The 22980-nt window shown below is 38.0% G+C and overlaps 1 protein-coding gene across 3 annotated transcripts in view; it reads left to right on the top strand.

Moving 5' to 3' along the window:
- Positions 1–1062, top strand: part of LOC8061909 (phospholipase D zeta 1) — a 43905-nt gene extending 42843 nt beyond the window's left edge. For 2 of the 3 annotated variants that reach the window (XM_021447596.1, XM_021447598.1), the window contains one exon: positions 2–1062. In XM_021447596.1, coding sequence (XP_021303271.1) covers positions 2–388 — 387 coding nt within the window. In that variant the 3' untranslated portion in view covers positions 389–1062. The remainder of the gene's footprint in view (position 1) is intronic. The other variant, XM_021447597.1, reaches the window with a different exon arrangement.

Below are 22980 nucleotides of genomic sequence, written 5' to 3'. Positions count from 1 at the left end.
GACAAATACCATGATATACCAAGATGTCTTTGGGTGTGTACCCAACGATCTCATCCACTCAAGGTATGAATTTAAGCCTACATTGGGGTTGCATTTTGCGTCAAGTGCTGTGGTTTCTGAAACATATAGTCCATTCAGGGCCCAATTTCGGCAAAGCTTTGCTCACTTGAGGGACAAAATTGGCCACACTACAATTGATTTGGGTGTTGCCCAAGGGAAGCTAGAAGCTTACCAAGATGGTGATCTCAAAAGTACCGACCCTATGGACAGACTACAGTTAGTCAGGGGCCACCTTGTTTCTTTTCCTTTGGATTTCATGTGCCAAGAGGACTTGAGACCATATTTCAGCGAAAGTGAGTACTACACATCACCACAGGTTTTCCATTAGCCTTTCTCTCTGTCTCGTAAAGTTACTCAATCGGCTGTACATGCTGCAAAGATCTGCTTGTAGATGCTCTACACGTGTTGTCAAATAGGAAACCAAAAGAAATGAATATACTATCATACCATTATAGAGTACTAGAGGTATAGTTTCCTAGAAGGAAAATAGTATATCGGTATAGTACATTCATTCCAACACATTTTAATGTTGGAAAAAAACAATCAAATTCATTCTTTAGAAGTGCAAATAATATAGGACTTAGTTCTACACATTTTCTTTGGAATGAAATACACCTCGTCATAGTTCATTTTTTTCTGTTCTATCCTATTGTGTACCTACTAAACTCTCTATCCAGAAATATAAGGCGTGTATTTTTACTGTCTAAAAGTGAGCTTTGACAGGAGATGTCTCTTGCAGTATTTTATTATTAGTATATAGTTACAGAACCACGATTGTAAGAGTATTTTTTAATCAATTTTTGGTCACATAACTTGTATATTCTTATATTAATTTATTGGTCAAACTCAAATTTTGACAGTCGAAAAACGCCTTATATTTCTGGATGATAGGGAGTTGTGTTTATTGAGGATATTTGACAGTTGACACTATTTTTCCGAGTACTTGAAACACTGTCTGTCTACCCTGAATTGGTGGGACAATAAATATACATGTTCTGTGTTGAAGCTTGTCTGGTATGATGAATATAAAGAATTGCTGTCACTACTTTGTGCTTTGGTAGAAAGGCACAGTGGGTGCTTGTACATGTAGATCCTTGAAACCTTGAAGCAGGTGTAGATGAATTACCCGAACTGACGTAGATATGGTGCATATCTATATGTATATACAGAAAGTGCTGAGGTTAATGTCACCACGTTTGAGAGCTCAAAGTTCTACTGCGAATCTGTAAAACAGGATTTTCTTTTCTTCACTAAGGCTTTGTTTAGTTTGTGAAAATATTTGGATTTGGCTATTGTAGCATTTTCGTTTGTATTTGACAATTATTGTTTAACCATGGACTAACTAGGCTTATTAGATTCGTCTCGCAAATTACAAAGTGTGCAATTAGTTATTTTTTATCTATATTTAATGTTTCATGCATGCGTCCAAAGATTTGATGTGATAGGAATCTTGAAAATTTTTGGAAACTAAACAAGGCGTAAATATGGTTTAATACTTTGGCTGGAGTCCACATTGCTTATTTGCTCGAATCAGATTGCAGTGATGCAGGTTTATAAACAGTTATTCTGTGTATAGATCGCATCGAAAATGTACAGATAAATGTATTTTAAAAAACAAGAAAATTTCATCAAACGTAGGGTTACACCAAACCCTGTGGATAGCCCCAGATCAGGAACCTCTGAAATTTTTTTACAACTAAGCCCTGTTAAGTTTCCCACCTAAAATTTTTCATCTATCCAATCGAATCTTTAGACACATGCACGGAACATTAAATGTACATAAAAAAATAAACTAATTATACAGTTTGGTTAAAAATCGCGAGACGAATCTTTTAAGTCTAGTTACTCAATGATTAGCCTTAAGTGCTACAGTAACCTACTTGTGCTAATGACAGATTAATTATACTTAATAGATTTGTCTTGCAGTTTCCTGACGAGCTATGTAATTTGTTTTTTTATTAGTTTCTAAAAATTCCTTCCGACATCCTTCCGATATATCCGATGTGACATCCAAAAAATTTTCATCTCCAATCTATACAGGGCCTAAACAAGGCCTTACCCTGGAAAAGAAGGCGCGCCTGCAGTTATTGGAGTCTGCGTAAGAGGTAAGCTGCGGTGGCCACACTGTCATTGGCTGCGGGTGGACCATCGGTCACGTACGACGCGTCAGTCCACTAAACGAATTGATCACCCATCGTCCCATCGTATAGTACTCCCTACATCCAATAAGTCATTCCAACAATCTTACAGAGTCAAATTTTTCTAAGTTTGACCAAATTTATATAATAAAATAAAATAATTATTATTATTATACCAACTAAATATAATTAGATTCTTTCTTAATTATATTTTTATAGTATACTCACTTTACGTTATAAATCTTAGTATTTCTCTCTATAATGTTGGTCAAACGTGAAAATGCTTTGAATCTCCAAGATCCTTGGAATGACTTAAAATTTGGGATGGAGGGAGTAGTACTTAGAGATGAAAACGCATCGAATACAGACGGATATTATTGATATCATATTTGTTTTTATATTTTTGGTCGGATTCAGATTTGAATACGGATAATCTCAATCATGTCGGATAAGATACGATTGGATGTCGACATCATAAATATTCAGATACGGATATGATATCGGATGTTGGATATTCAGACTTGGAGACGGATAGATCTAAACATCTTTAAACGAATTTGGTCGAATATAAAATATCCGTATGCTACTGTACCCGTGCGTGCGTGTGTTGAAGAAGCATCCATTCCACGCTGAAATTTTCATACAGGTGGTGACGGTAGTACGTCGGTACGCCCGGCCACTTGGTTGGCGCTGCGATCTGCATGCAATGGCCTTATGGCCAGATTGCATTGGACATTTTCGGGCACCTTTATGACTCACACCACGGTCATTCGCCACTACACAGTCCACAGGGCACTGAGCACTGGCTACGGTGCTCATCCCCTGCCCATATGTTGCCCCTCTTGCAGGACAGCGTGTTTGACTCGTTGGTGAGGGGAGTCTGGTTGGCAATTTCACTAAAATCTGGCTTATACTGATGCTGAAAAATATGGTTTGTTGATTTATTGGGAGAAAAAAAATATTGTATAATTGCTAATAAGCTGTGATAAGTTCAAGCGAACATGGTATTTTGAATTTGTTTTAATTTCCTGGTTTTGTTCATGTGTCTTTAGAAGTCCCCATTGTTTGTTTGGCCAAATCCAGATACAAGAGCATGTAGGTTTTCCTTTTCGGGTCAGTCGAGCGGAGGAGTGCCTTTGTCATCAATCAATGGAGTAATAAGTGATTGCCAAAATTCAAGTGAATTTTAGCATCCATTTAGGCGATGTTATTGCACACTCAGAAGTATATTTTACTCCCTCCGTTTCACGAATAAATGTATTTTTTGACTTCTATGATTCATATTTGACTGTTCGTCTTATTCAAAAAATTTAATAAATATTATCTATTTTTTATGACTTATTTTATTGTTAGATATATTTTTATAATAATTTATTATATTTTATTATTTACATAAAAAATTTAAATAAAATAAATTGTCAAACATGAATCATACAAGTCAAAGAAATACATTTATTTGTGGGACGGAGGGAGTATATTAAAATTGTAGATTTTGTTTGTTATAATTTATGTAGGTATATAATTTTCAACTTTTGGTTTTGAGAATAAAAAACCAATTTCCTCTCTGCCGTGTGTTTCCAGTTTTCAAGACTTTTGGTTCCTAGTTTTCATGACTATCATGTGTTAGAAACAATAAACATGTTTAGTCTATGAAACTCATTTTATATTATAAAACTTTTATCACTTCTCTCTTTATAATGCTAATAAAACCTTAGCTGAGACGGTTCCAGTGAGCATAACACCAACAATTCCAATTTTACCACTGGTTGGTTCCAGTGCGTAAGACTATCTCCAACAATCATCACCCAAAATATAAGACTCATTTATCCTTTAGGTAGCGCTACAGGTAAAAGGTTTCATACCTATTTTTAGTCTTCTCCAGCAACGATACCTAAAAGAAAACACTCTCTGCAAATGGATCTCGAGGAGAGAGAATACCCAAATTTGGGTTATGCCTCTCCTGATACCTAAAATGGGTTTTCTGTATGGGTACTCTATTGGAGGCTATAGATATTGTGTTGGAGACCCATTTTGGGTTTGGGTTCTTAAATGGGTCTTCTATTGGAGACAGTCTAACTAGCTGAACCTTCTAAGGCTAGTGGAGGGCACACTTCAACAACTTGCAAAAGTAAAAACCAAACAAGTAACACCACGAACAGTAGAATTTGGTCTGTAGCCATTACTCACTGCCCCCAAGTAACACTACGAACTCTAGCGTTTATTATACCATTTATTTAATTTGTCCTCTTTATGTCCAAAAATATATTTAGGCCTAATAATCTCCACTCTTAGTTATTAAAATGATACAAACAATTATTTTAGCCTACATCATGGCACTCAAGATGTTAAATTTCTTCTATCAAGGAACAATGGTTATAGTAGCATCACCTTTTTTTTAAAAAAAAATTAGAGTGATTACAATTGAACTACATGTATTTGTATAAAAATGTTTCCTTGAAAATGAAACTTATTCAAAGTGACAAATCTTTAGAACTTTAATTTTATCCTGACAAAGCAAAGAACCTTATCCTTTCATAAGAGGAGGATACCTATACCTTTTCATTTTTTTATATGAAAAACGTTGGATTTGGATGTATTCACATATGGAAAAAGGCGTACCCTGAAAAACACCAGGGAAGCAGGGACAGATGATGCAACGTCAGAAAGGCGAAGAATGTTGTTGGCACGGTCTGAGGAGGAAGAAAGTGCAGCGAATATCTGCAGAGACCGTGGTGGTACGGTGGTGGGGGTTGGTCCGGTGCAACCATACTTGTCGGCCCCACCACTATCGGCGCGCATCCATCTCAAAATTGCATGTTGAAAATATGAATTCAGGTTAGTACGTAGTATAGCTACTCCATCTGCTATCAACTAGTACAAGTTTTGTTAGGGCAATTCCTACGTGACGCTTTGACTAAAGCATCGCCCTGATATTGCATTGTACTATGTGCTTGTTTGATGACGGTTTTAACCTAAATTGAATGATTTAGCTCAAAGCTAAATTGATTTATACCAGTATTTAGGATGAGCTAATAATAGCTGGTTTGATGCGACAGCAACCAAAAATTGTAGTCATGTATGTATATAGTAGCACACCAATTAACTTCAGCCTTTGCTATTCTGTCAAAGTCAGATGAATGGATCCGAGATTCTCCCCACAAACACATGAAATCTTTTGCCAAGTTTCCAAAAAATTTTGCAAAATTTTTCAGATTTTTCGTCACATCGAATCTTTAGACGCATGCATAGAGTATTAAATATAGACGAAAATAAAAACTAATTGCATAATTTGGTCAGAATTGACGAGACGAATCTTTTGAGCCTAGTTAGTCCATGATTGGACAATATTTGTAAAATACAAACGAAAGTGCTACAGTGCCTGTTTTGCAAAATTTTTTGAAACTAAACAAGGCCCTAGAGTGATCTGAATCCGATTGATCGATCAACCTGTCCTTTAATTTGCACGTCAGCTTTATTTTATCCTGGATGGAAAGGAAATAAAGGAGCCTGCAATAGTTGGAGTCTGCGTGGCTTTGTTTACTTCTCAAAAAATTTTACAAAATTTTTTAGATTCCCCGTCACATCGAATCTTACGGCACATGCATGGAGCATTAAATATAGATAAAAGAAATAACTAATTATACAATTTACCTGTAATTTGCGAGACGAATCTTTTGAGCCTAGTTAGTGTATAATTGGATAATATTTGTCAAATACAAACGAAAGTGACAAAGTGTCTATTTCCCAATTTTTTTTTTAACTAAACAAGGCCCAAGAGCGGTCGGGGCCAACTGCACTGCACTTGGATGAAAGGACTGATGGATCATGGACGAGCACGCGGACGGGCGAGAGCAAGGACAAGGACAAGGACAAGGACGAGAGAGACATCATATCACAGCAGCAACGAATTGAAGCTGAATGAAGCACCACCCAACTTGTATACTACCCAAGGAAGACGAGACGGATGGATGGTGCATGGCAGCAAAGCTACGATCGACTAGCATCTGATGCACGCACTGCGGCAAATGCAGTCTGCACTCATGCTTGCATTGTACTGCAATGATCAATTGGCAGATCGAGCCTGCTCTGGAGCCATCTTTATGAGTCACAGCATCGTCATTCACCAATCAGCACCACCACAGTCCGATCCACAGACCACAGGCGAGGCCGCGAGTCTCATCTCACCAGCCGTCAGTCACATGATCTTGGAATTTCTCTTCGGCGGCTCTGCCATATATCATGCATGGTGTCCCAGTCCTACAAAGGCGAGATAGGCGAAGCAATTTGCAAGGACGGCACTGATCTAGCTAGAGAAGCAGTCCGGATCTGAATTTACATATTTATTATTATTGTTTCCTTGACCGCAGCCTGCTGCATAGGTGGAACATGGTCTTTGGTGCTGAGTGGCTTTCGGATGGTTTCGACGTTGTGCTGGTTGCATTCAGGCAAAAGGCCGAGAGGCCTCACTGGAAACCAGCACAAGGGATAGGCGGGCCATATAGCTAGGGGTGAGCTTCAGTTTCATGGTTGTTCCTGGAATTTCTCACAAGCATATGTACAATTACAATGTTTGCATTGCGTTCAGATGAGCCTATACAAGAGTGGAAGTAATGTCTTTGAACAAGAGGACTAATTAACAGGTTGACATTGACATGTAGTATATCTAGTGTAATCCACTACACCTCTCATTTCAAATTGTAAGACGTTTCTATATATAGTATATATCTAATTAAGTTTGTAACAAATGCTATGTATCTAGAAAACCTAACGTTTTGTAATTTGGAACAAAGAGAGTATATATTTCACCATATGAAGGTTTCCTTCTTCCTTCTGTTTAAAAGTTTCTTTTACATTTATTTCCTTTTCGGATGTGGTCGAATTTTCACTCAATTATTAGCACTAATAATCCCAACCCGGATTTAATAATATTCCTTCTCTCTTTATAATATTGCCTCCACTCATAGCACAAACTCGTAATTGGGTGCCTATAAATTCTTTAAGCAGCTCCAGGACCCTGTCACCTAACGCAAAGTTTGACGCGGTGCTAATTTAAACCTAAAATCAACTGCAAGTAGTGGCCGTCAAACTCAACTTTCACTACTTCTTGAATTAGAACAATAATATATGATCTCTAGCACCCTTTGTGTTACTAGGTTATCTTAGGAATAATCTGTTAACAATATATATAGATCAAAAGATCAGTGTGATAAGAAAGCGACACAATTATTAAATAAAGAAAAGGGTTAGCTGTTTCCAGAGAGTGCTGCTATTTGAGGTACATGTTGATGCCGCCCATGCATTGCTTTCTTAACCACTTCTACGTCAGTGAAAGGGACATGTACTGTAGCATGCAGGAATACATGCATGCATGTTTACTTGGCATGTACATTAGTAGCTACAAATTTGGATGGCGTCTCTAGGAAATTTGGTGTTCAAACGGTGATACCCTGGCTAGTTTTTGAGCAGCCTGAGAGAAATTGCAAAAAGGCAATTCTTGTTTAAATCAACTCCGTTTGAACCCAAAATTTGCACAGATGTTTCTAAGGGTGTTGTGATCCTTTTTCTAAAACATCAAACCTCGAAACCCTCATAATCAAAAGAGAGAAAGTAAAGGATCGATTCAAAAGACCATATAGGTCAACTTAACTGATTTAAACAAATGGCCACTCTATCTTCCACTCTTCATCCTCCCTCTTACAGATGAGGAACCAGATCGAAGCAAAAGGCATTTACCTCTTTATACTGCTCATTTCCCTAAACAGTGAAAAAATTTGGCTAGTCTTTGCTAAAGACCTAGATAGGAGAGATAGTTGTCTTGTACACCCTATATCCTTATTTATTGGGCTATTAGAGCATCTCCAAGAGTTTCCTAAATCCCTTTCTAATCCTTGGTTTTTAGCTAGATGAAAAAAATCCTCTCCAATAACTCCTAGTCCGTCCTCCTAATCTTTTAGAACTTGGAAAAAGTCACCCTATTCTGCATATAGTTATGTGCTTCCAAGCCGCGCGTATCTTCTCTCTCACACGCGTGTTTGTCAACCAATCTAAAGGTGGAAGGACGTGGAAAAAATAAAGAGTAAAAAATGGTTCCTGATGTAAATGTACAAAAGAGAATATATTGAAGTGGTTAGGATAATATAGAAATAGTATAAGGTTTTTGATGTAAAATTGTCTTCTATATTTTATGAGTGGATTATTAGAAACTCTTAAGATAACCTTCTATATTCTCTCCAATACTTTTTTAGAAGTTGTAAAACTTTATGTTTTAGGAAGAAAATATTAGGTACTCTTGGAGATGCTCTTACATATTCCAAGACTACTACTAGACATTTTCCATATCCACTTAACCCTAGGGGAGAAATGGTCAAAGTTGAGATGGTTACATCAGACGAACATGAGCCCTTTACGAGAAAGCTTCGCCTTCATGCAAACTCTCCGATGATGCCACATGCTGCCCCGAGATCCTCCGCCGGGTTTCGAGGCCTAAACCCGACAAACCCGCCGCCTTGTGGTTTTGAGGCCGAAATCGCCAAACCAAACTAGAGTTGCGTATTTGCAAGGCCTCCTCCACAATCTCGTGGTGACCACTCATCCTCGACCGCCCAATCACCAAGTCCTCGTGCACTTGTCTTGAGTTGGTCAACCACCGTCTTGACTTGGTCAACACACTATCTACATCATCTCCACAGGTACACCTTCTTGTCGACATCTTCAAGTGTTGGCCATCCACAATCCGTCCTCCAATCCGGCCTTGGTCCCTCGGTCCAAGCCTCCATGTTAGTCCTTCACGTCTCCTAGTCCATTGGCATGAACTCACTTGACCTTCTCTATTACCATCGACTGTCTCAACGCTAAACACCTGCATATCACAAAATAAGAGACGTATTGCACAACACCAACTCACACAATGGTTAGTCTCAACACTAAATCAAAGCCCAATCATCTTTTAACAATCACTCAGTATCCTCACGTATGGATACATTTCCACCATGTGTTTGCAATTAGCACTATGTATAGCGACTATATGTTTCTCTTGATTTGATGCATGGTCTTCGACCCTAGTCCCTATCTAGATCCATACAAGATATAACTGCGCATTGTAACACTACTGGAATCCGGCTCTTTGCCGAGTGTCAAATGGATTGCCAAGTGTTTTTTTGGCACTCTCGGCAAAGAGGCTTCTTGCCGAGTGTAAAGAAAAAACACTTAGAAAAGAAAATTTAAAATCGAAGTTTAAAGCCCTAAACGAATTCAAATCAGAAAGTTTTTAACTACATTGTTGTATAGCTTCTCAAGATCTATAATCTTTATTTTGGTCATTTCTTTATTTAACAAAGTAAAATAAATTTGTTCACAAATTTTACCTCTCTTATGGGTTATGAAACTACAAGAGAGGTTTTGTGAAAAATATTAGAATCATCATGTTGGATGAATAAATGACCAAATAATAAAAATAAATTTTGCAGATCATATGAAGTTATGAAATTTTGTAGTTTGCAACTTTTTTATTTGAGTTCATCTTGTCACGTAAAACTGTGTATTTATTTAAAAATTTGAAAATTCAAATTTTTAAAACCTCGGATGAAAAAACTCCCTAAATAAACTCTATAGATCTCGAAAAGTTATAAAACTTTGTAGCTGACAACTTTTTTATTTTTTCATCTTGTCATGTAAAACTACGTCTTTATTTGAAAATTTCAAAATTTGAATTTTTCAAACGACCTCGGATGTAAAAACTTCCTAAATAAACTTTGTAGATCTCAAAACATTATGAAACTTTGTAGTTGATAACTTTTTGATTTGAAATCATTTTGTAATGCAAAAACTATATTTAAAATCTTCAAATTTGAAATTCAAATTTTGTAAATGGCCTCAGATGGAGAAACTCTCTAAATGAAAATTGTAGATCTCAAAAAGTTATGAAACTTTATAGTTGACAACTTTTAAATTTAAAATTTTTAGAGCTTCAAACAATCAATTGTAATACCCGATTTTAAGGACAAAATCAGATATGCACCATATGTGAGTTTTAGAGACCAAATCTCACATATAGCTACAAATAAAGGGTAATATCAAAAGACAATGCATAAATTATATAACGTACTTAGTATAAAAGAGACAACCTTTGATATCAAACAGCGAACAGACAACTCCAAACTTCGGGTATTAACTTCACTCTATAGGATCCAACTGACTGGTTGATCACAAGCCTAAACTTCTCCTGAGGTTTGGGGAAAATAGCAAGAGTGAGTCCATGTCGAACTCCACAAGTATAGCAACTAGATTGTATAGATCCCACAATCTCATGATCAAATGTGACATAAATAATGTAGAGCATTAAACAATAAACAATAAGTATACTTAACACACAAGATTCATCGTCCAAAATGTAGATGTCCCCAAGGCCGCTCCTGACCGTGAGCTCGGCTAGTATACTAGTTTTAACACTCTGCAGAGGTTGTACATCTTTACCCATGAGTCATGATTTACCCTTTCGCCCGAGGCCCGTCGACCTCTTAACCCACTACCAAGGAAGGTCGGCAGGGATCACTATGAAGCCTTTCAAAAGTTCGTCTAACATGTTAGGGCCGCAAGGATTCCTTCGCGAGCAGATATAGATACCCCCCTTCCGAATGGCACAATGACGCGCAGCCTATACACATAGGGACAGGGGCTCGCACTATACCCGTGTCGGTTCAGCCCCTCTAGCGCCCTTTCGGGTAACCTCTAACAAGCTAGAAAAGGTCTTCATACTGAGCTAAAGCCAGAGCCATTATAGCCCTCATGGTTGCACTGTTGTCCCGGGTGATCACGTACAGACAAATCATCAAGTTGCTAAAAAGTCATTTTTATCGTTTATTACTTAACATTAATCTAGTCACAGGAACATGGTCACAGAATTAAAATCCAAATGCTATACTTGCCTTGATCCAAATGCTCTTGCTGATCCTACTGATCTTACTAGTTGTCCAAGTACTGATCTTATTTGTTGTAGCACGCTCAGTCACCCACGAGTTGTTCACCGTCTATTTCCGATCATCAATCATCAACATACAAATAATCGGGACCAAACATACACGAAGCAAACAATAGAAATAAATTAAAACAGTACACCAATCACCAATCAATAGAAAAGTTCGAAAACTAATCTACGCAACTCAAACGAAGCAGAAAATAAGTAAAACGAAGCAACGACGAACATTAAAAGATCCAATATGTGAAGTAGTATACAACTCAGAATAAGGAGAAAGGATCAAATTTGCATATGGATAAAATAAGCACTACGTCATTAGCTTATTAATTTTGTAAATAAAATATACATAGCAAGGGAGGTTGACCTTTCATCGGGATCTTCTTGTAGAGCACGCATAGCTTTCATAGCCAGGACAGTAAATATGCAGGAGCTGCAGATGGTGTCCGGTGCTGATGGACAGCGTCAAACTACTTGTGGAGTTCTCCGGCTTCTAGAGAGCCTGTAGCCCTGGTGGCGTGGACTTGCTCATGTCAGACGACGGACGACAGTTAAGAGACAACAGAGCTGATGGAAACGACAATGGCTAGATCAGAAGTTGTGAAGATCATAGTATCCCACAAGCTAGGTGACGAAGCACAGAGTTGAGTTAAATGATGACAAACAGGTACAGCCTGAGTGCGATGGAAATTTAACGTCGGGGCTAGAACACATACAGGAAATCTAGGAGTTTCTCACCTAGGAACGGAGGCGTGGGAGAGCTTGTGCGACAGCTCTCCGGTGCATCGTCGATCAGTTTGCTCTGGCGTTGTTCTGCTGCTGGCACCAAGACGAGCTGTTGCGGCTTGGCGAAGGACGGGGGGCTCTGGCTGGCCGGCTGGCAGCTGGGTTTGGGCGACGTAACGCTGGTTGATGATGGAGATCATGTTGTAGAGAAAAAGAAAAATGTAATTTTATTTTACTACCTTAGAAATTCCCAAATTATAGGCTTTCCACATGGTAGTTTTTGGTGTGCTTTGCCTAAGGGGTTGGTACATATATAGGGAGAGAAACTCCCCACCTCCACGTCAACTAGCGGTATGGTACTAATTGATTTGCAACCTTCATCTTTACTATGGCCTAATTAATTATTAAAGTCCATTAATAAATACATGGTCTTAGGGATTTATTATGGGCTTTGACGTTGGAAAAAAATAGAAGGAGGTTTATTATTTTCGGAATTAATTATTTTTATGGATAAAATAATTCTAGAAAAGTCTGGAATTAGTAGTTAAGCCATGAAAAATACTCCAAAAGCTCCGAAAATTTGGGAAAAATTCTCAGAGATATTATAGAACATGGGAAACCCGAATAAAGTTTTTGGAGCTCATGATAACATTGTTTGGAGCATCTAAAAATTAGATCATGCTCAGAGAAAAGTGAGAACAGAAGATGGAAAAATTCCCGAAAAGTTTGTAGAGATTGCTTGATGGACGGGGAACTTAAAGAAGTGCTTTGAGTGACAAAGAAAAGATTTTAGGAAGCTCCTAATAAAAGTTTGAGGTTTGAGGTTAGAAACAAGGAATTTGGTTGTAGATAAAGATAAAGATATACTGACCAAGGAAGATCATTCTACTAAACGAAATTTTTAAAACTTTGCTTAGTCTCGACACACAAAGAAGCAACAAACAAACATCACATAAAACATATGTACTAGCATGTATGCACAACAACGTTGCTAAACCCTATGATGAATTTTAATTTACGAAAAATTTTCATTTTACTATATTTTCATGAGCATAGAAATAAAAAATAAATTAATTTAGTTCTATTTTCAAAGAAGCAAAATTTAGGGTGTTACATCAATTTACATGTGGTTTGATATAATATACGAGCAACCAAAATGCAATATAGATACAATTTATAATGTGATGCAGATGCAGTGGTTAGGGAGGGAGATGCGTGAGATAGAGGTCACGACTTTGAATCGCACCGGCCGTGTAGTTGCATACTTTGTACCAAAAATACCATGACTTGCGACTTGGATGGAGATGGGCGGGCGATAGCCGATGGGGTCTCCCCAAATTAAAAAAATTTCTATTATTTTCGAATTTTTTATTAAAAATTTACCGAGCGTTTTGCCTAATGTTAAAACAAAACTCAGTAAAGAAGCCTTTGCCGAATAGGACTCTGCCGAAGCCCCTTTGCTGAGTGCAAAGATGGCTTTGCTGAGTGCTCGTGGCACTCGGCAAAGAACCGGTCTAGTGTAATGGCACCATCAAAATAACGTTAATCGTGTTAGCCATCTATGAGCCTTTGCCGACAAACAGTGAGCCCTGAGAAATAATCCTGATCGACCACAGAGATGAGCGAGTATAATGCTTTATTATTAGGCAACATATCCTGTGCAAATCAAACAAGCTGTGCAAACTTGCAAATTCTTAATCGAGACCACTAGATCCCCATCCGATGGCTAGCAACAAAGGTGGGTCAATTTTACTAAAAACCGCCCGCCAACCCTCTATTTGTTTTGCAAAAAAGACCCCTTCGTGCCCTCCAGTCAATCTCCTCATTCTTTTCTCTGTCGTCGGCCCTGTCGCGCTAGGTTCGCCCATCCCCTGGGCGGCCGCCAAGCCAGCCGGCCGCCGAGCCTCCCATCCAGCCGGCGCTCGAGCTCGTGCTTGTGGACGACCATGACTTGTGGAGGCCGGTCCTTGGAGTCCCTGTGCGCTTCCCGGCGACCACAGCGCCCGCCCTCCCAGATCGAGCGGCTCCCGGTGCCCTCAGCGCCCCCAGCGCCTGCCAAGCCTCGGCACCGTCACCGCCGCCCCCACCCCGGCCATGCCCCGGCTTGGCCCAAGCGCCCCGCCCCCTAGTGCTGACAACCTGAAGGCCCGACGCAACCTCTTGTGAGGAAGGCAACTCGATGTCTGCTTCTGCGACCATGAAAGTGCAGGTTGTGCGACCATGAAGTAATTCTCGGTGCTGTGTAATGCCAATGGCAATCGTGTCTGAAATTTGCTCGGTTCAGTTATGCCAACTGCCTGTAGAAATTCTTTTTTAGAAAATACGAAATCGATTTTTAAAAATAGAAAAAAAAAGATTTTAATACCATGAAAGGCCCACTGGCTAATCGCCCACCCGTCTCGAAGTCGCAAGTCGCGTATTTTTTCTCTCGAAGTCGCAAGTCGCGTATTTTTTCGCGTAAAATCACGCGCTACGCAGCTGGTGGGATTCAAACCTGAGACCTCGCCCTCGTGCGTAGCCTCCTCCACCACTCCACCTATCACTCAGTTATGTCTATATTAGAGTTTAGCTCCCCACGTACTATCCTAAACCAAGCATACATTGATTATTTGAGGCCCTAAACGGACTCAAATGGAAAAGTCGTCAACTACAAAGTTTTACAACTTTTTAAGATCTACAACTTTTATATCAGTAGTTCCTCCATCCGAGGTCATTTATAAAATTTGAATTTCAAATTTCAGAAATTCAAACGTAGTTTTCGATGACAAGATGATTTCAAATTAAAAAATTATCAACTACAAAGTTTCATAACTTTTCAAGATCTACAACTTTCATTTTGATGGTTTTTTCAAACGAGGTCATTTGAAAAGCTCAGAAAAATCAATTTCAAATTATTTTTACAGGCGGATTTCTTAAGAAACCGCCTGTAGAAATATGATTTTTAGAGGCGGTTTCTTAGGAGAACCGCCTGTAGAAATACATGATTTCTACATGCGGTTTTGTTAAGAAAACCTCCTCTAAAAATTAATTTTCTCAGGCGGTTTTTTAGTCGGGTAAGCCAATTTCTTTTCACAGGCATTCTTTAATTGAAACCGCCTGCTTTGAGCACTTGTGTACTAGTGCAGATTTAATCCATACTCATACGAGTTAGAGAAACTCACATTGGATGCATGACCCAATTCTAGTATATATTGGGTTGCATGCCCTCTGTATCTTGTATATGATTTGGACTCATATCTGTGCTGATATAAGTTAAAACAACTTGCGAGTCTGATTTCTATGTGTATTGGCTTCTGTTGATCATATGAACATGTTTACTAGTATAATAATATAATATAGACAACCATGAACCAGTTGTGCAATCAGACCTTGGACACAAATTAGCTTGAAATCGGATCTTCACGCGAAAAGGAGAGATGAACAGGCGAAGATTGACTCCAACAATGCCAACCATCCCTAACATCCCTTGATAAGTAACTACTCGCTCCGTCTCAAAATACATAACGTTTTATACTTACATTTTATTTAATTATTTGTCTTATTTAAATTTTTTATAAAAATATTATTTATTGTTATAACTTATTTAATTATTAGAGATGTTTTAGTAATGACTTATTTATTTTATTATTTGTAAAAAGAATGAATAGAACAAATGATCAAACATATGTCTAAAAGTCAAATGAGTCGATCATTTATTCTAGACGGAGGGGAGTACTTAACTTTGCAAGAGTATAAGTCTCATCCAATGCAGAAAGATACGAATTATAATCATCATAAAAAAAAAGATACGAATTATAATATAGTGCAGTTATCGTACCGATAAACATTTCAAATATAAGCTTATTATAAGCTGGAATTGACTGACTACACAATTTGGTAAAAAAAATTGTCGATCACTATCTGCTGTCCGTATCAATGAGCTTATTCTTCTCTTTCCCTTCTTTTACTTTTACATTATTAAATGATAATTCAGTAGTTAAGCTAGTGCGTGGGGAATAATATTATTAGATAAACATATCTTCTAAAACACCATTATATAAACTTTCTAAGAAAAAAAGGGAACGGCAACAAACAATTAGGAATAAGCACACAAATTTCCTTCCTCTGTAGTGATTCACATAAAAAGCAACTCCAACAGGGCCCTTACTTAAGCCTCCATAGCTAAATATGGTGTTCAGGTTAAAAATCCAACTTTAGTAGAACCCCTACTATGGACCTCTAAATTTGTTGGGCCACCAAAATCCTCCCACCAGACCCCATTCTGATTAGGTCGCCACCCCATCTTTCTGTTGTGTCTGTTTTCTTCCCCACACTTCCATCCGCTGCCGATGGAGACGCGTCTTCCCCCGACCTCGTTTGCGTCAGTGAGCTACATTGCTCCCTCTCTCTCCTCTGGGCGACGTGGCATCAAGCTCCCTCTATTCCCTGGCACCCTTCCTTGCCATGGATGGTCACACGCTCCTTCTCTCCTCTGGTTACTAGATCCATGGAGGACAGGTGTAAGGTCCAAATGGCTAGAGGGGCGTGAATAACCTATTTAAATTTCTACAAACTTTACTAAATAAGTATGTTAGTAAAACAAATGACGTAGCAATTCTAGTACTAGCACAACTAAGCTATACAAGCCACCTATACAAGTCTAGTACAAGGCTAAGCAGTAAACCACACAACAAGAGAACGCACCACTAAGCTTTACTCCTAAACAAGAAAACAAAACAGGCTACACAAGCTAAACTAGCAAGGTAAGCAAGTAAGTAAAGGAGTGTATACAGATTCTTATACCGACGTTGATAAGTAGAGATATGTCCAAGAATCACAACAATGTATGCAAAATAAGAAATTCTTGATAAGAGATGATACAAGATTTTTTATCAAGGTTCACTTGCTTCTCGGCAAGCTAGTCCTCGTTGTGGCGATACACCCACTTGATGGATCACGAGCTAATTGACAATCCAAAGCCAAACCCTCAGCGGGTGCCGCACATCCACTCACAAGATAGGAATCCTCCATGCCATGAACAATCCACTAGAATAGCCAATTGTAATCTCCCGCAGGGAAGTCTCAACTCTCAAGAACCTCTCACAAAACAATTGGTGAGGCTCGAAACAATCTCCAATCACGAGCTCAACACCTCTGCTGCTCCAAGATATCTAGGGTGTCAGAAAACACCCAAGAGTAACGAAAAATCCATAGAAACTCAAGGATCAAGTGCCACTAGATGCAACTCTCAAAGCAATGCACTTGAATCTCACTCAATCTCACTAGGATGAGCAATCAAGCAAGAAGATGAGTGAAGAGGGTGTTCTCTAGCTCAAAGTATGCCTCTAGTATTCAGATGTGCAAGAGAGAATCCCCTAAACACAGCCACCTTCTATTTATAAAGTTTCACCCGAGGGCTAGCCGTTAGGGCCAAACTAGGGGGCGTCGGACGCTCTGATGCCTGACCGTCGGACTTGGTCCAGCATCCGACGCTCACCTGCTATGTGCATTAGCTCACTGCCATGTGTCCCTCTTTGAATGTGAACCGTTGATATCCAACAATCACTAGAGCGTTAACAAACCTCTAGAGCATGCGTTGGACACGTCAGACGCTAAGCGTTGGACGCTCCTGCTCATACCGAACGCTACTAAAGAGATTTGAAAACCTCCAAGCTTGCACCAGATGCGTCCAACGAAGAGGCATCGGATGCACCCTAGCGTCCGACACGTTCAACATCGAAACCCTACTGCTATAGTGTGAGTATCAGACGCGCCAACACCTGAGCGTTGGATGCTTCAACGCACAGATGAAATCTGCCCTCTTGCGATGTCCTCATCGAACGCTGCCTCAGCATCCAATGCTGTCTGACCCAGCGTCTGATGAGTGTTTCTCAGTGAGAAACATTCACGCAACTTCGCTAAAACTTTCCTCTGACACAAAGGAAAGTAGGTCTTTCATTTTCTCGAAAGCGTCGAATCCCTCCTCCCAAGCTCGCAGGAGGGAGAGAGGATCCCAAACCCCTCTCTACCCCTCAAACTCCACCTCCTTTGCAAATATGCTAAAACCACCAAGTATACACCACTAATGTGCATGTGTGTTAGCATTTCACAAACAATTTTCTCAAAGAAGTTATGTTAGCACTTTACTAGATCCTAATGCATATGCTCAAGATGATGACCTAGTAGCACTTGATTCGAGAGATGACCGTGATTTCCCCTCTTAATAGTCGGCATCCTAAATCCGGTCAATCACTTCTCTACTCATCTTAGACCGGCAAAAGCAAAAGCCCTATGGTAATATCTTTGCCTTGATCGCTTTACTCCTTGTCCATCACCAAGTGCTTGATCACCATGATCTTTCATTTCCATGTTCATGCTTCATCTCTTTGTGATCATGTATCCACTACTCCATGTCATATTGATCCTTCATCTCATGTAATGCTATGCCTAACTCAAATCAATTTAACACAGTGGCATTAGTAACTTGGTGTCATTAATTACCAAGACCAAACGTGGGCTTTCAATAGGGACAACACACTACCTTGACATGGCCGGCCTGGGGCTCTCCTCTCCTCCGGCTACCAGATCCGTGGAGGATGGGGACAACGCCATCCCTTGCCATGGCCCTGACTTAGGGGTCTCTGCTAGAGTTGCTCTAATGATCCAGATATACACTTAGCTTTGCCGGATAATAATGTAAGACAACAGTTTAAAGTCTTCAAGATATATACTAGGAGAAAAACAAAAAAACAATTATTTGTATATTATATATTTGACTTCTATTATCTCATGTAAAGCAACAATAATAATATAAAGGCCCATGGAACGTCGAACCTTTTTTCTTTCACAAAGCATGCTGGAACTAAAATAATAATCCAACAAGTGTTTTTTATTTGTTAGAATGCAACAGTCTTGTTAAGAATTTCTTGGCGAGGGTGTGACATTTTTATCTCATTTTTACTTCATAATAAGGACGTCCAATGATATAGTTTAGAGGTTACTGAATTAATTGTTTTAATCACTAAATTGTGTAAAAGACAAATGGCTAGCATGGACTCAAATGATAATCTTGCATATTCCATGATGCATCCTTCTCTCAGAGCACGATGTTCAAAGCTGCTTGCTACAATCTCTCTCCTCTATACGTTGTGAGTATGAGTGTGCGTTTGTGTTTGTACTATATTTATATACTTTTTTATATAATTTTGTTAAGTCTCTAGAAATTTTAATACAAATTAAGAGAAAACATAAAAGACGTATGTATCCTCATTTTATTTTCTAATCAGACACTATCATTAACTTAGTTAATGGTGATTGATTGATAAATAAAAATATAACATCGGTTTTATCTCTAGAATATATTATATTTAAGGATATTTTTTGAGTTCTAGAAAGCACTATATTACAAGACGAAGTGAATACGTCGCTGCTACTAGAAGGTACACATGTAGTTTGGCACTTCTCATTTGCAATAATGATGAATCTTTCCCTAATACTTAATCAAAGAAATTTCAGTCCGCCCAGAAAAAATCTGTCCGCCTCCTCCACCTCCGTCCGCTTGGAGAAGGAGTAGAAGAGGAAAATAAAATAAAATTTTTTCTAAGGTTCCTAATGTAAATTCTTTTATACACATCGAATAAGAAAAGTATAGGAAGCTAGGTGCAAAGTGTTTATCCTATTAGTTTACCTTTCTTTTATTCTTTAAATCGGTTGAAAATTAATAAATACGTAGTAAATTCATAGAAAAATCTAAAAATTATAAAAATAAATTTTGTTCATCTCCACATATGTAGATCCATGCAGTAAACAAAAAATATTACAAATTTTAGTATATTTTGTTTTGCTGTAGATGTTTGTCTATGTTTTTTAGTGTAAAATTGATCGGTTGAAAATTTATAAATACGTAGTAATTCGTAGAAAAATCTAAAAATTACAAAACAAAATTTTCAGCTCCATATATGTAGATCCATGCAGTAAACAAAAAATATTACAAATTTTAGTATATTTTTTGTTGGAGATGTTTGCCTATGCTTTTTAGTGTAAAATTGAAATTGTAGTTATCTGCTTAAATTATTATGAAAATTTTATGGTAGCCTATTTAATGTGATGCTTGATTTGTGGTAAAAGTTTTAGCACTATTCCTGCATATCTCACTGATTTACTAATTTACCTAAATTTATGCTTGTGGATGCTTCCAGTACATTTGCACTATGTGTTGTTATGTCATATCAACACTTCATAATTCCGGCACGCACACTTTTTTTCCCAGTAGCGCCAAGTTTGTTCTAGCTTAGTACAACCCTACAGCTGCACCGTTCGAGCCGGTGACTTGTGTCATGTGTGCTCTGTGGTAACCCGTTGCATCTCGCTCACGGTTACCTCAGGAGTGTTTATGAACTCATTTCCTTCTTAAAGCAATATGAGCCTACGACACGTTTTCGAAAAAAAAATAATCTACATGATATATCATATTTTATAAGAATCCTAATCTAAATAAATAAAAAAATAAAGCTAGCAACAAACTTTTTATATTTTAATATAATTCTAAGGTATATTAAGAGGTAATATTAAAGTAAGATAAGTTTTAACTAATTTCTATTTTTATTATAAAATAAATATGTCTCCGAGTTATATATTATTATAAATATTAACTATCTAATACCATTGATGTCATGGTTATCAATAAAATGAATTATAGATTTTAAATTTATAAAAAAATAAATATAAATAGATATGTAAATCTATTTAATGTTTTTTCTCCCGTTACAATGTACGGAAATATTTGCTAGTGATAACTGAAAGCTGAAATTCCAGAGGCAAAAAGGAAGGTACCGAGCGTTCTGACATGAAAGGAAATAAAAGCCGACCAACGCAAATTAATGATCCGATGCCATGAAAGGAAATAATGACCTGTGTTACCGTGTACTATCACGAGCCTCATATTTATATTTCTTTTTCCTTTTTGAACACGAACACAACAGGGACGAAGCAAAAAAAAAATTGTATAAGGGGCCGAACAAAATTGCTACATCGACTTAATTTTACTATAATTCCTCACAATAGAACAAATATATATTAGCTTGAAGTAGTTTTATATTAATTCACAAAATATATCTAAAACTAAAGTCTTAGCCTACCATGTCTTATAAATTTGTGTCTAAAATTAGAAGTAAAAACACTAGAAGCTCTACTAAATCGACAACGGTAGCCGAGGCTAGAACCTCTAGCTCCACCGCTAGCTTCGTCCATGGCTATGAGCCCCTGTATTTTCGGACAGATCCCTTGTCTCTCCAGAGATGGCGTCCAGAAGAAGCCATGCGCACGCACGCACAGTGGCCCAACCGAACCGCTGCCCGCATGCAACACGCGTCGATGTGAACAATAATCACCCTGTCAAATCACAGGGATCTTGCTCGATCAGCCGGCGATACGAGTACTCATCGTCTCCTAGCTTCTTCTGATCTCCCCACTACCAGTACGGTGACGAAATTAAAAGATCTTTATGCCGAGCTGATGAGGAAAATATCTCAGCGGACAGCGGCCACGCTGGTCTTGGCAGTGCCAGCTCATGGCCATGTAACCGCCAATCATATACGTACACAGACGCCCACCAAATTTTATGCTCAACTGCAACCTTTCGGACGAGAGAATTTTGTGTTCCTCGTCAACTGCATGAAAAGCGTGAGTCTATGGCCTTGTTCAGTTTCAAAAAAAATTCAACACATCAAATCTTTAGACACATCCATGAAGCATTAAATATAGATAAAAAATTAATTACATAGTTTATCTGTAATTTACGAGACGAATCTTTTAAGCATAATTAATCTATAATTAAATAATAATTACCAAATATAAACGAAAGTGCTACAGTAACCAAAACTATTTTAATTTTTTCCCCTCAACTAAATAAGGCCTATTTTTCTTTCCCCTCTTTTTTTCAGTTACTGCTACAGGTGGTCGATCATTATGCTCGATGTTGATGGGGACTTGCAAAAACATACTTACCTAATTGAAGCAAAGATGCACAACATGGTACCAAGAATTATTATTGCTTTTGATTTTTGTTCTGCAGGTTTTTTCTTTTCTCAAACTTTAGGTCTTGTTTAGTTGTGAAAAGTTTTTGAATTTTGGCACTGTAGTATTTTCGTTAGTTTGTGGCAAATATTGTCCAATCGTGGACTAATTAGGATCAAAAGATACGTCTCGCGATTTACAGGCAAACTGTTCAATTAGTTTTTGTTTTCGTCTATATTTAGTACTTCATGCATGTACCGTAAGTTTCGATGTGACGGCGAATTTTGAAAAGTTTTTGGTTTTTAGGATAAACTAAACAAGACCTTAGACGTTCGCACGCCAATTCATCCATCCACCAACTCAATCCTCCATAGGACCATAATCCTATATAAATGCTCAAGCGCACGCTAATTCTACCATTGTATACGAACAAACTTATTGAGAGACCAAGCTGCTAAATTAACGAAGTCACTATAGAGGCTTGATTGTTATGCGAAAATAGGAGCACCAATTTTAGGTTGGAACATAAATCCAGATGAGTAGTTTTGACCACAGAGAACTATATGTGTTGCAATTTTTTTTACAATGAAATTGGTGAAGACCACTATTCCATAAACAAGAAAACACAAAACTATGTGTTGTAGTTTTTTTATTCTTTATCCACTGACCAAAAGTGTATGGTTAAACATTTGGCTCAACTTGCCCACAAGTAAAGCTAGAAAGTAGTAAATAATTCTGAAAGGCATGTGAACTTTAATAGCAAATTGGACAATTTTGTCTTCTATAAGATGTGTGCCTTGTAGATTCTCCCTTACCCTCATGGAGTGCCATATAATCTTGAGACAACTTAACAAACAACATGTACATACTTGCCTTTTTAGTTATCTCATAACAACTCATAGTTTTTATTAACTTATGCACAGAACAAAAGAAATATTGTGAATCACATGGCAACATCAATCATATAATAGTGCAATAGTTGCTCTCATAGTCCTCAAAGTTTTATCTTATGAGGTGGCTTGTTTTTGTGAAATAGTGACATTCATTATCTAACCTCCCTCTCTTTCCTTCACGCCATCAAATCTTACATGA

Source organism: Sorghum bicolor, chromosome 9, assembly GCF_000003195.3.
Source record: "Sorghum bicolor cultivar BTx623 chromosome 9, Sorghum_bicolor_NCBIv3, whole genome shotgun sequence".
Classification (NCBI taxonomy): Eukaryota; Viridiplantae; Streptophyta; class Magnoliopsida; order Poales; family Poaceae; genus Sorghum; species Sorghum bicolor.
This window is presented reverse-complemented; position numbering and strand designations above follow the sequence as displayed.